This window comes from Rhineura floridana, chromosome 8 (genome assembly GCF_030035675.1).
Source record: "Rhineura floridana isolate rRhiFlo1 chromosome 8, rRhiFlo1.hap2, whole genome shotgun sequence".
Classification (NCBI taxonomy): Eukaryota; Metazoa; Chordata; class Lepidosauria; order Squamata; family Rhineuridae; genus Rhineura; species Rhineura floridana.
In genome coordinates this window covers 119611015-119625350 of record NC_084487.1, presented here as the reverse complement: position 1 = coordinate 119625350, position 14336 = coordinate 119611015, and the positions used below count along the sequence as shown (strand labels likewise).

Genomic DNA, 14336 nt, shown 5'->3' with positions numbered 1-14336 from the left:
ATAAAGTCCCAATATAGCTCACTTGCACAAGATCATAGCAATTATAAAAAGAAGATCAAAGGAAAGAGGGTTTGAATTACAGTTTAGATCTTAAAAAAAGAATCTGTGGTTTTGAGCTGTACAAATAATTAACACCACACGTGGATTAAAAACAAGATGTGCCTGGCACATCTATATTAGCTAAACTGAAAATTACAAGCCTCTTGTCCAAACCCAATGCCATTAGAAATTGAAAACTATGCCATAGCTAGACTGGATATTTGGGGTTGGGATGGCTCACATTTCTATGCAGACCTGCTGCAGATAAACCTTACTGCCCTGTATCACAGGTTTACCACCCATGTCTTAAAGGACAGGAGAGCCTGTCTAGGTGGTCACATTATCTCAGGTTATATTTGCATTCGTGTTATGGGGTGAAATTAGAGTGACCAGATGCAAGTAAGTACAACTGGCCTACTGTACTTTTTACAGTTGTGAAAAGGAGAAAATGTTGATATATATATATAGCCTTTCAGTCCTCTTCATGATAGGCTTATATGTGCTAAAATTCCCTCTTCTACACAAATGTACAGGAGCCCTTTGCATTCAGTCACTTTCTATATAGTGAATATGAGAATTAGGACCTGTAATCTTCCTTCACTTCATTGGCAGCTACTCATGTTTTGATAAATCAGTGTTACACATTATGTGAATCTAATCAGCCAAAAAGGCTCTGCAGGAGACATAGCAAGTTCTGAAACAAGGAGCCCCATATTTTTTAAACAGTTGTTTATAAAGGTGGTGTTTAAATGGCTCCTGTGGAGTCTTCTTACCATCTGTCCAGTTAAATAAATACATATTGTGATTATTTGAGGGGAAATGTCTCTGGTATAATCTGTAACTGCAAACCACTCCTGTCTCGCGTGCAATTATGTGTTTGAACGGAGTACTGGGAACAGTGATGCCCCAAATCCTGCCAATGACATCCCAAAGAACTCAGGCTATGTGCTTTGCAAACTGATCTTCAGACTGGCTAAATTGTTTCATTCTCTTTCTTCATTGACTCCTCTTTCAAAATACCAAAGAGATTAGATTGCATGGTGGAGACCAGACTACACACAACATGGGAGAACTGTGACTAATCTCATGATCTTATCCTCCCCCTCTTCCTCTCCTTAAACAAGAATTGTTTTCCCCAGTCCAGCCCTCTTGAGCAGTGTCAGGTGACTGGACTCAGCTGCCATTTAATTTTCCCAAAGTACCAAGGAACAATGCTACATTAGGTACACTGCAGGAAATTAAAATGGCAGCTATACCCAGATGCCCAACCCTGCTCAGATTGCTGTTTACCACCACCCCAGTTAAGCTCATCAGTCCCCACTGAAGGAGGATGGGACCTCCATAGCACTCTGCCTGGGGCTCCTTCAAACCTGGAGCCAAACATGTCACAACATTTCTATTTTTACTGAGGGAAAAAAAACAACCTTAGAGGCACTCCAGATTTGATCACAGTAGTGGTTGCTGGCACAAATGTGGTTAACTCACAGCCTGGCAAGCACCAGTTTTTTCCCCCTTAAAGGTACAAGGGGCTTTTTTTGCATGGAGGTAGCATTCACTCACCAGAAGCCATGGGGAAGGAACAACAAGGGGAGGAAAGAAAAGATTTGCAGGCCTGGTTAGTAGATTATTATGGAATCCGTTGACCAGTTGATGGCTCAGAAGGATAGCAGGGCCCTCTGTACTGGCCACTAAGATGGCATTCTGGTACTTGGGCTGAGTGTATTGGGGGGGGGGATTTAGCTTAGTATAACCGAGTGACCTGTTGAGAATGGGCTTTGTTTTATTTTTCTGTGAAGTTCAGAAATGCAGTAAAGACACAGAGGACACTGCCTTGAGGAGAAACTCTTCGCTTATTTTTTTCGGAGGGGGAGAAGAGAGAGAAAACAATTGGTGGAGTTGGGGGCGGCTGAGAGTGACTGCATTCTTTATTAGGTGCAATAGGTTTGCAGGGACCAGAATTTAATTTCTAAAAATAAAATAAAAATGCAGCGGCCAGATTGGTAACAGGGACCAGACTGTCCGAACACATAAAACCGATTCTGGCTCGCTTGCATTGGCTGCCTGCATGTTTCCGAGCTCGATTCAAGGTGCTGGTTTTGACCTATAAAGCCTTACACGGCTTGGGACCACAATACCTGATGGAACGCCTCTCCCGATACGAACCCACCCGTACACTCTGTTCAAGATCAAAGGCCCTCCTCCGGATGCCTACTCCAAGGGAAGCTCGGAGGGTGGTAACAAGGGAGAGGGCCTTCTCAGTGGTGGCCCCCAAATTAAGGAATGATGTGCTTGACGAGGTGCGCCTGGCGCAAACACTGTTATCTTTTCAGCGCCAGGTCAAGACTCTCCTCTTCTCCCAGGCATTTTAGCATGTGATTATTGTTTTTATATTGTTTTAATTTTTTTAATTGTGTTTTAAATTGTTTTTAAAATATGTGTTTTAAATTGTATATTTGTTTTAATGTTTTTGGTTGCTGTAAACCACCCAGAGAGCTTTGGCTATGGGGCGGTATATAAGTGCAATAAATAAATAAATAAATAAAATAAGTGCAGGGAATTTGGGGGGTGGGGGGAGCCTTGCCATCTGTCCTGTAAATCCTTCACCATTATTGGGAACACACCATGCCAGCTACCATAACATCTTGCCATGTAAATGGTATGAACCTTTTTCTTTCTTTCTGGTGGAGGTCCTCTATCCAACTATCAGAAATTAAGTAGGTTAAACTTTCACTTGATTTGATAAATAGGCTATGATCCTACCCTAAAGCTGCAGTAACTGGAATATGTTGTAATGTAATAACAGTTTGTTGTAAACTACAACAGTTTAATTTTTTTTAAAAGAAATACTATGTGTTGTAAAGCAGTTCTTTGGTAGTTTTACTTTGCACCTTAAAGAGTTAAAAAGAAAAACGGAATGTCTTGAGAATGTTGGCAGAGAAGGGGAGAGAGAGACAGAAAAGGGGTTTGTTTTCCATCCTCTCTGGACGGAATCCCGGCACTTTGAAGGCTAAGTGATGATTCTGGATTTAACTTTGTGACTTGATTCCTCTGCATGGCAGAACAGAAAATAGTGAGAGAGAGAGAAAGGTGCCAGGAGACCGACTTTTTTTAAAGGTATGCAATTCCCTTTGTAGCAAAAGTGGAATGTTTTTACATTGTCCCCCAGTACAGTAGTATTTCATTTTAGAAGATGCACAGAGAACTTTGGGAGAAACAATTCCCTGCAAAAAGGAACTCCTACCCAAAAGGTTTATTTTGGCTTCAGTGTTTTTCTTTTTCATTTCCCTTCCTTTCGTGGAAAATCACTGTGACATTTTAACTGTGCTGTTCCTTAGGAGCCTTAAAAATTAGCAAACCACCAGGGACTACCAGCGCCAGACCTTCCGTTTTGCTAGTTGGCATGGCTGCTGTGCTTTTTAGATTTGAAGATCTGCTTTACAGTTGGGACAGCCTGGTGTGGAACCTGACGTCGCGGGTCCTGGGGACTTACCGGTTCAGAAACTTGCAGGTTGTACGGCTCATGCTTAAACCATGGTGCATCTCCAGAGCTGTGTACCAGGTAGGGTGAATTTTTCAAACGTATGTTGTTTTCTTTGCCAATTCTTTCCTTGGGAGTAAAGTGCCTGGAAAATCATGTAAGGAGCATTCTTCTGTGGCAGTGGGTTGTAAACGCTTTTGTATTGAGGACCAGTGGTCTAAGGACTGCTTCATACAGGACCTAGTTAATGTACCAGATTCATGCTCTCAAGATATTTGTTTGCCGCATGAGGATTTTTCCACCTTCTCCAAGAGGCTCATACATGGGGCTATGATTCTGGCCAGCATCTCCTTCTGGCCACTGGCCATTTTGCATGGCAGCTAGAAGGTAGAAAGGACTACTCCCTACTACCACTGCCTCTCCACATCACTCATTTCCTCTACAAGTGGTACCGGAGGGTGCATGGCACACACAGTTGGAATGCATCCCAGAATCCATGCAGAACTATGAGGTGCATTGACCAAATTCTTGCTTTGCAGTGGAAAGCCACCTGGATTAAGAGTGGTATGCCGCTCTCTCATCCACTGCTATTAATCTGGTTGGCTGTGCACAGGTGGAGTGTTGCTCCAGTGTACCAGCCAGGCCAAAAGCAGTGTGAGAGGAAAGGAAGAGCAGTATACTTCTGTATCTGACCCAGTTAGAGCCTACTGTGCACCCTAGAGTTCTCTGCACTGCACATCTTTCTGACTCTATTCATCCCTATATCTCTACTCCTACTTCAGGATAAAGGGGGTGATTAGTTGCAGGTAGGTATGGGGAGATCTGTCATTTCGGTTCTCTTGGTTTCTCATTTTTCCGATCCACATTCCTGTAGCAATTTGCAAAATAAATAAATAAATGAAAAATCTCATGAAAATTCTTCAACATTTTAGTGGAAATCTCTTCTAATAAACACATTTTTTGTATTCATTCTTGACTAATGTACACATTTTGGAAGTAATATAATGCATTTTTATGTTTTTTCACCCTTTCTGCTTATATGCATTTTTAAAATGTTGTTTGATTGGAGAACAGCATGACAAAATTCAGATAAGTGTGAATTTTGAAAAATGGCTGTGTTTCATTTCCCATATTGCTTTGGAAAGGGCAAATTTAATTCACCTTTAAATGTGAACTGAATTGGATTTCTCCCCCATCCCTAGTTGCAGACGTGGAAGACAAATGTGTTGCCAGAAGTGGTCTCTGGGTCACCAGTTACCAAATCCTGGTGTGTGCCTTTTTATTATCACAGCAACCCTATAGGGTACAGTAGGCTAAGAAATAATGACTGAGCCAAGGTCACCAGTTCATTTTGTAGCTAAGCAAGGTTTAGAACCCTGGTCTGTCCGGTCCATGCCCAACACTCTGTCCTTTGCACCATGCCATCTTTCCAGCTCTCACAGCATGGGGGGGAAAATAGAACATTTCATGAAGAATCGGTACATCAATGGCTGTTAATTGTTACAGCTAAATATCGAAACTTCATGTTCATAAACCTCCAGTTAGCAGATGTTGAGAAGAAAAGTAATGGTCCTCACCATCTAGACCTCTCTGCTTCTAGCAACTGTTAGCAACAAGGTGCTGAATTAGATTGTCAGTATCTGAGTCTTGTCTAATAGATTGCATAGAAACATTGATTTGGGCCCCAGAAATCAGATCACAAACTTGGTTTGGAAATAGCAGTTTGCTGTTTTCTACCCATCAACCCCAGACTTTTATTGACCTGTGAACAGAACTGCAGTGTACATACTCACTTCAATTTGTATGTATGTGTTTGTGTGTGTGCGTGTGTGCGTGCATTGGTTTCATTGTGTCTGTTGCGGGAAGGTTTAACAGCAGCTAAAGGTGAAAATAGATATGATGCTTCTGCTGAAAGTGTCATATTCACATGTAGATTAGTCAGAGATACCCTTTTGAGAGGTCATCGCGTAGTGCAGTTATCTATCCTTGGCTGCTGATGGTGGGGAAGGGAAACAGAACATGATGACATCACAGCAAAATGTACTTAAATCTCATGGGTGGATAAATTGGGTTTTTTTGGTGGCAACATCACCTCTTGTTCTATCCTGAAAACGTCCGTAAAGCATTGCCTCTATTCTGTCCTGAAAGAATCAGCTCTTAGCATGTTCCTCTGAAGCTTTGCATATGGATTAGATTATCATAGTTGGCAATTTTGGTTTCTTTCCATAGCCCTTCCCTATTTCTCGTTTTTGAACCCAATCTGGCAACTCTTGTGACATCTGATAAGACATTCTCTTGTGCTTGGCAGCAAAATGTCCCCTATTCTAAGGAGCATTTCCGCAGAACCAGAATCCCACAGAACGCAATGGATCCTCCTCCTGAAATGCACATATATTGGAATGTTTAAATTAAAAAATATTATGTATGACCTGTCATGCAAGCATTTCCAAGTGGTGCACAATAATAAAAAATGCAAAACAAATACAAAATACAGTATGATTTAGATCAGAGAACAGCCAGTAGCTTTGACGATCTTTGATTATCCCACTGAAGCAGAAAGCAGGACTGCCAGGGCTCTTCCTGCCCATTTTCTCCCAGGTCCTGTAATCCACCAGTTTTCTTGACTTCCTGTGCTGAGCAGCTTCAGGCCTGCGTCACAGCAGGTGATGGAAGGAGAAAGGAAACATAACCAGGGTGGGCATGGGTAGGAGGAGCCATAGCTGCTTTGTCTTCCACTTCAGTGAGAGATGTAAAGGTCTCTGTCAGGGGTCTGAGTTAGAAAGTTGCCCCAGTGAGGTAGCTTCTTCTCCCCTTACTCTCAGGCCTAGAAATTACAGAAAATTAGGATGCTGCTCTGCTTGTCTTAATTGGAATGCTGTGGATGGACCCATAAAGCTGGTCAGTGGGAAGTACACTAAAGTATTGGCTGGGCTTTAAATCAAAGCATGCTTAGGCACAGAAGCACATCCATTTTGCATGTGTTGTCGTAGCTCCTAGTTATAGTTCTAAGATCTCCTTTGGCATTGATCGATGAATGCCGTATATAAAAATGTATGAGCTCTTTACCCCCCCTTGTTTATGTTTTGTGCTATTACATTGTTTCTCTTGTACATGGGAGAGGGGGCATGGCAAACTTACCTTAGGAATTCAGATAACTAGATGTAAGAGGCAAAAACGAGTGTCACATAGCTAGTTCTCTTTCCTGTAATGTTTAGTGAAGTTCACTGTGTGACATAGTATCACATCATCATGCAGTGAATTACCTATCTTCACTCTGCATTCAGTGGCTGCTACAGACTCACAGTGTGATGTCATACATTTTGTTTCACCAGCTGTGAGGAGGAAGAGAAGTAGACAAAGGCAGCTGTTTTCAGCAAGCAAGCCCATATCTGCCATAATGTCTAAGTCTTGCCATTACAGCTTGCAAGAAATAAATATGATTACTGGCAAATAACACAGGATAGAGTTATAAAACTTCATGGTTCAATGGAGATAGATAAAAAGAGAATGGTGTTCACGAATGAAACTGGGCACCAGGATATCCTCCCGGGAGTCATCGACTCATTTCATATGTTTTGTTTCAAAGTTTCCCTGTGCTCTTTGGAGGCTGTGGTTTGCTCCAGTGATTGTATGGGAGCCTGAAAGAGTTCACGGCTGCGTCAAGATTGGGCCTCTTTTTTTCCTGCTGCTGCACAGGAACTGAAATGCCAAATCTATGCCTTACAAAAGAGGTTTTCCATTGGGATTTCCCACCCTGTTTTCCAAGCAGGTTGACAGATAGATACACATCTGTTCTGAGGCAAAGAACAAAATGAAAACTTGGAAGAGCATTTTGAAACTGACGTATAATGTGGCATGCTCTCCACTTCCCCAAGCGGTGAAAGGTTCCAGGGATGGCTCCTCAAGATTTAGCTTCTTTTTGGATTAGAAAAGCACTGAAGGCTTTGGGCATATTTGTGATACCTGCTTATTTACAAATATACATGTTCAGTGTGGAAGATCAGGCAGGCACCCAGACAGACCACCCTCATCCCTACAGCAGAATCAGTTCCTCCCAGAGCAAACAGCATTCACTTGGAGCACCGCCTTCCAGCTTTCTTTTTCCATCCAGCTGCAAAACTCAGACCCATTTCGGCCTTGCTGGCTACACTTCATCTGAAATTGAAGCTTCCCTGTACTCAGACCATATTGCAGTGGCTGTTAAGTGACCAACCTTTGTATATATGATTGGTTGCAAATGGGCATTAATGATGAGGTGATGTTTCTTCAATGGACACAGACAGGCGTAAGATGTTACTTTAGTGCTCCGATGGCTGCTGGCTACTGCCAAGTGGTCTCAAATGAGCTTGTATTCCAAGGTGGGGCAGGACTGTGGAGGAGCAATTCCCGGCAGACTCACTTGTGCTGTGTCAATAAGAACAGTTGCAAATGCATAGAGGACATGTGGTTGATTAGTTGTAGCTGCACCCTATCTAATACCTTTATCTGCTACCACAACAAAAGTTAGTACAGGATTCTGAATATCTCACCATCTCTAATGTAGGGCACTGTGATATAAGTTGGAACTGGGAATCTCATTGCCTAGAACCTAACCAAGTAAGGTGTCTGGGACGGGACGTCTTCAGGTAGAGAAGGGGAAAAGGATGGAACAACAGTCCTGCAATTGGCAAACTGTGGGCAACTTTTGAATTGGTCAGTCATAGCGGCATAGCTTTCTGCCCTTTCTTGGTCAACACAGCAGTATCTTCTGCCTGCTGTACTTCAGATTCTAGGTTCCCCAGTTCTTCCAGCTCCCAGGTCCAGCACAAGCTGTCAATGTCGCCCCTTCCAGCAATTGACCGCAGGGGTCCTGGAGGACACCCTCCAAACCTTGATTCAAATGTGAAATCCTATGAGCCCAACCTGGTCCTGACAGGTATGACAATATTCACAATTTTTATTTGATTATCAGCATACCTCAAGTCCAGTTTTTAGTGTGTAATTTCAGTGAGAAGGACCATAGTTAAAAAAAGTCAGGTGAGCCCTTCAACAAAATATCTGGTCAAATGTAACTACACAACCTGCATTTACTGAGGTTGAAACATCATGAATCTGGTTCCCATTCTAAATCTCCCCATGTTGTACTGATCTGGTGCATAAAGTGTGGTGTCTAAGTATAATTATGTTACAGGCTAACATAAATGTTCATTGCAATTTAGACTTACCGGTGGTCTCAAGGCTGTGGTCTCTAGTGGCTGCTAGTTATTTATTTGTTAGGAATAATGCTTTATCTACCCTCATGTTGCCCACAACACTTTAATCCCTTGTCCCTTTAAGATCTGTGATTCTGAAGACATTCTGCAAAAACCTCTAAAGAACCTCAACTATTTTTACCAGAACAATGCCATCTTTAAAGAGAATTATTTATATGTGTGACAACTTTGATAGGTTAAACTGTCTCATGAGGAAGAAGAATCCCCAATAAGCAATATTATTAAGGGACACAGATTGATATATAACAGTGATTCTCTCCCATGGATATTCTTTCCTTGGATCAGTATAAACAGTTGCTACCATTTTGGAAATCATAGACAAGTAGAGTTGGAAGGGGTCTATAAGGCCATTGAGTCCAACCCCTTGCTCAGTAACAAGATAATGCTATTATACTGTAGAATAACAAATCCAAAGTAGGTAACATATTGTGCTTTCATTGGTTTGATCTTCTCTGATGTAGTAGGAACATGTAACCTCTAAAGTTAGGGTGAGATGAGACATTTAATGTGCAGTTGCCATTCCTCCTTTATGCAGTTTTATGGAGAGTCATTAGTAACCAAGAGACTAGGTTGGGTTGATTAAATATGGTTGTGAAATTGATTAAAGTTCAGGCATTCTCAGGAGAAATCCATGGGTCTTACAGCTTGATATGTAACCATATTTATTGGAAGTAAGCTTAGCTACAATCCTCTTGCCCTATGCTGCAGGCACACCCTTTTATGTTTTTTATATAAAAATATAAAATAAAATGAAAGAACAGTAAACAAAAAAGTGTTACTTAATATTCTACCATGTCCCTGCTCCATTATTTTTGATCATTGCTAAATGTTTCTTACATAAGATGGTTTACAGTATGTTTGTGTTTCTATCCAGTCGAAAAAACTTTTTTGAAGTTATGACTGATGCCTGGTTGACCTATTGACACACTGAACGGGCACCATGTATCCATTAAATTATTTTCCTTACTTAATCCTCTGATCATACAACTATATTGTGTTATTTTTTTAAATAATAGTCTACCAAACCCTGCTGATCCAACCATCTATCATGTTGACTTCCAGTTTTTTACTGCCTACATTCTTGCTTGACACAAGTATGAAGATGACTATTTTTAGTGCAATGTTTTGTTTGGATTATCTGGAAATAAAAACAAAACTAACTGAGGCTCTGGAATGATTATTATACAGCCACGAGAGTTTTTCATATTCCGCAATGTCCTCTGAGCATATGGTGAGTGGTGGCAACACCTGCAATCAGCCAAAATAATAGAAAGAAGACATGTGCTGTGCTGATCTTGTTTTAGCAGGGAGGAAGCAACATTATTAAGATAGTTGATATAGTTCAAATGGTCACTTTAAATATGGCTGATTTACTTTGCAATTTTAGTGAAGTTTCCTATAGGAAATCATTTTATTTTGTTTCTATTTCTGTGAATATGTGAAGTACAGCAACACTTTGCAAAATTTACACTAAAAAAACTCCAAACATAATTGTGGAATAATGGCACTGATTTCTGCAGAATAGTCTCCAGTGGACCTCAGGAGTGTCTCAATTTGCACAAGATAAAACAGTGGGAGGTGAAATATATTCTAGCAAAATTCTAGGTGTGCTCTATGTTTCTAATTGACCGTGCCCACCTTGCCTTAAATGAACATAGCAGGCTGAAAACATGCATCCTCTTTTTTCGAACAGCTAGAGTCTTTGTTGAAGTAGCAACATATTGTAATCAGTCTGATTTTACATCAAACTGCAGTTTCAGATTTAACTGTTAATGCACTCAGAATAGAAATAGAACATAACCAACAATTTGAAATACAAAAGGCTGTCTTCACCATCATATGACATTGACCAATAAAAAGGCGTTGAAATTAATAAAAATAAATTTGACACAGATTTCTAGGATGAATAATGAGAGAAATAAAATTTCCTAGGTTAGATTCTCTGTAGAAACATTAGTAACACAGGAAAGAAGCAAAGTAAGAACACCAACAAACATACAAAAATATAATTCTCCATCTTTGGAGATGGCAGGTATTGCCACCACTCACCATATGCTCAGAGGCACATGTTACCAAATTCGCCCAAGCTACACAGGAAGTGGATTGGACTGTGACAGACCAACCCAAATTGTGTTTGCATTTTGACAACTTTGTAGGGCAGTACAATATCTCAGAGAGGAGGTCAGGTCTCCTGCTCCCCTGGTGCATTCACTATAGCTGCCCAATTTCCCTGCTTTTTAAAGTTTGATAGAAATATCTGTGGGCTATAGGTACATGCTTAAACCGCAAGGTTTTTTGCCTATTAGTGAATTTTGTTTGGTTATGTATGATATTAACCAAATGCTTGAGACCAAAAGGTTTCACTTAGAGACAGCCCACATGGTGTCCCTTATTTTATAGCCTCTCCAACACAATAATTAAAAGCTATAATTAAAATGATATAATCGTGCAGGTGTACAGTGTCATCTTTGTATGAATTTAAAAGAAGACTGTTGCCAAAATAAAATTGCATGGTGGCTTATCCCTATACAGAGTTCCATTAATCATCTGAGATAATTATCCCAAGTTCTGATTGCTGTCAGTTTTAAACTATTTGAATTCCCACACATTTCTGTTAACAGTAAATTATATATAACAGAAATGATTCCCTTGGATGAAACCATTATTAAAAGCTATTATTTCCTACAATTTCTAAACGTTTATATTTTGAGTGACTTGCCTTCCACATGAAGTATATAGATATTCTTCAACCCATAACCAATACATTATCTTCCTACCTTGAAAACTGATTATGTCTGGATTACTAAAGAGAGAATGATCCAAAAACATGAGTAAAAGTGCAGGCATTCTTTTTAAAAACAACATTTAAAAAATACAAGTGTGCTGCTTCAAAGATTGCAAAAAGACGCACACAAAAAAACAAGGTGCTAACAATGGGGCTGAAAAGCACCTTCTTAAAAATGTCAGGTGGGTGTGGTAAGGATGCAGTTCACTGCCTAGTTCCGATCTGCTTGAATTCTGAGAGTCCAGCTTTCATAGCTGATCTGACCTTTTTTTGTTCCTATTTGCTTTCGCAATTGCTGATCCACTGATATTTTAAGCAAAAAAAATAATTTAGAAAAGCAATGATTGGTAGCTCTAGGAGCCCCAGGTCTGTAGCTGGTGGGGCCAAATGGGGGCACTGCCCCCCCGAGCTGTGCTTCTTCCCCCCCCAGGATTTTTGAGGAAAATCATCTTTTTAATTTGTGACATGACAGAGAATGACAGCCTCCATTTAAAACATGACAGCTTATTTTAAGAATATGAGCAATTTAAGAATAGGACTCTCTGAAGAATTCAGTGAATAAGGCAGAGTGAGAGCACAACAAAAGCCTCATCTAGAAGAGCTCCCAAAAGTCTGCTCACTCAAGACTTTTCCTGATTGAGAGTGGATTTGTCATGATCACAATCACTCTATAATTACTTATAAAACAACAGCCTGCATAAGAACAGGAGCCTTGAAGAGTTAAATATTAGAACTTTGTATTATGGGCTAGAACTAGACCCCACCCATTGGACTCCCCTTTGCTCTGCTTTTCAGTTTCAGTCGTGCTTCTACCCAGCCATCAATAAAGAAGCATGTTTGTTTGCCTGCAGTAAGAAGTAAGTTTGTTTATTCTGTAGTTGTTCTAATAAGTAGAGCAGGATTGGGTGCTTGTTACTAAAGGGTGAAATAAAGAGAGAACTAAAGTGATCTGGGAATATGGCTACCTTTTACACTTCAAAGCACTCACTATACTCACAATCATACTGACAATTCTTTTTATTAATTGATAGCAAAGGAAGAAAATAGCCATAGAGGAATAGAAATATTGCTGTATACACTACACTTAGCCAGCTGGCTGGCTGACTGGACACTTAGGCTGTAACTCAGGCCTAATTTCTCATTTTCCCAATATGTGCAGCTCTGCATGAGGCCTTTTCAGGGTTTCTAGACAGAAAAATCAACCCAGCAACCAGTAAAACAAATTCCAATTGCTTTCCATAATTAGTTTCCAATTGCTTAGTTCGTCCTTTATATAGCAGCCAGTTAAAAAGTTCTCCCTTGATTGTCCAACAGGAAGGAAAATCTAAAGCCAAGAACAAGACTAGAAGAAGGGAATCTCAAAGAGAAGTTGACAAACACACCCTACAGTATTTATTTTCTGTCTGACCTTCCCTAAACTTGTAGTACGGACAAGTTTGTTTTTCAGGTGGAATCTAAAATTGAGATACCTAATGCAGCATCAAAGCCAAGCTCAGGAGCTCACTGTCTTTACCAAAGTTGTTCAGTTCATGAAGAATCAGAACTAGGGTTGCCAGGTCGGAACCATTCAAAAACCTGAGAAAATGGGGGTGGGCCGTAGTGATGTCACGGGGCGGGCCCTAGTGACATCACGGGGTGGGCCCTAGTGACATCACAGGATGGGCCCTAGTGACATCATGAAGCATGATACATTGTATCAACCACACTTGCGTGCAGCATACCATTCAAAAAAAAATTTCTGATTGGAAATTAAAATAGAAATCTTACCTAAAAGAGGTCCAGCTGAAGTGACAAGGTCATTCCTTCTCACCATCTTAGGGAGTATGGATGGAAAATGGAAATGGAATGCCTTCAAGTCGATCCCGACTTATGGTGACCCTATGAATAGGGTTTTCATGGTAAGAGGTATTCAGAGGTGGTTTACCATTGCCTTCCTCTGACTTTGGACACATATACTTTGGACACATAATGAGAAGACATGATTCATTAGAAAAGACAATAATACTGGGAAAAACAGAAGGGAGTAGAAAAAGAGGAAGACCAAACAAGAGATGGATTGATTCCATAAAGGAAGGCACAAACCTGAAGTTAAAAGATCTGAACAGGGTGGTTTACAACAGATGCTATTGGGGTCGCTGATTCATAGGGTCACTATAAGTTGAAATTGACTTGAAGGCACATTAACAACAACAACTGAATTAAAGATACAAAACAGGAAAGTGGAAGGTGTTTTACTTTATTTTTTACAGCCTGGAGAAGTGGTAAGAGGTAAAGTCAGGAATGAATGCATTTTTTTAATGAACAAGATAGCATGTTGAACTATCTTGTAAAAATGAACTAAGAGTGCTTGCAGCAGCTATGCTAATGCAGAATGAGCCAGTTATCTGCATGGTGCTATGAAGTCAGTTGTATGTTAACTGTATGCTCATGCAACAGATGCAGAGCTTGGAAAAGTTACTTTTTTGAACTACAACTCCCATCAGCCTCAGCCAGCATGGCCACTGGATTGGGCTGATGGGAGTTGTAGTTCAAAAAAGTAACTTTTCCAAGCTCTGAACAGATGGTATAGCACAGTGGGGAGGAGAGCCTGGCTGGGAGTCCAGAGTCTATGAGTTCAAATCCCCGCTCGTGTCTCCTGGATGTCAAGGGCCAGCTAAAGATCACCCCCACAGGGAGTGGCTCAGGGGTTACGTGCCCTGCCACCTGTGGGCAAGGTGCATAGTCGCAAGGAGCCCAGTTTCCCCCAGCTGGCAGATGCGGACAAGGAAGAGACTGGCTTGTG

The 14336-nt window shown here is 40.8% G+C and overlaps 1 protein-coding gene across 2 annotated transcripts in view; it reads left to right on the top strand.

The window, feature by feature from the left end:
* Window positions 1-3080: 3080 nt before the first annotated feature.
* The window catches only part of FRMD4A (FERM domain containing 4A), a 344320-nt gene continuing 333064 nt past the window's right edge, over window positions 3081-14336 (top strand). The window contains exon 1 of one of the 2 annotated variants that reach the window (XM_061582286.1): window positions 3081-3598. In XM_061582286.1, coding sequence (XP_061438270.1) covers window positions 3440-3598 — 159 coding nt within the window. In that variant the 5' untranslated portion in view covers window positions 3081-3439. The remainder of the gene's footprint in view (window positions 3599-14336) is intronic. The other variant, XM_061582284.1, reaches the window with a different exon arrangement.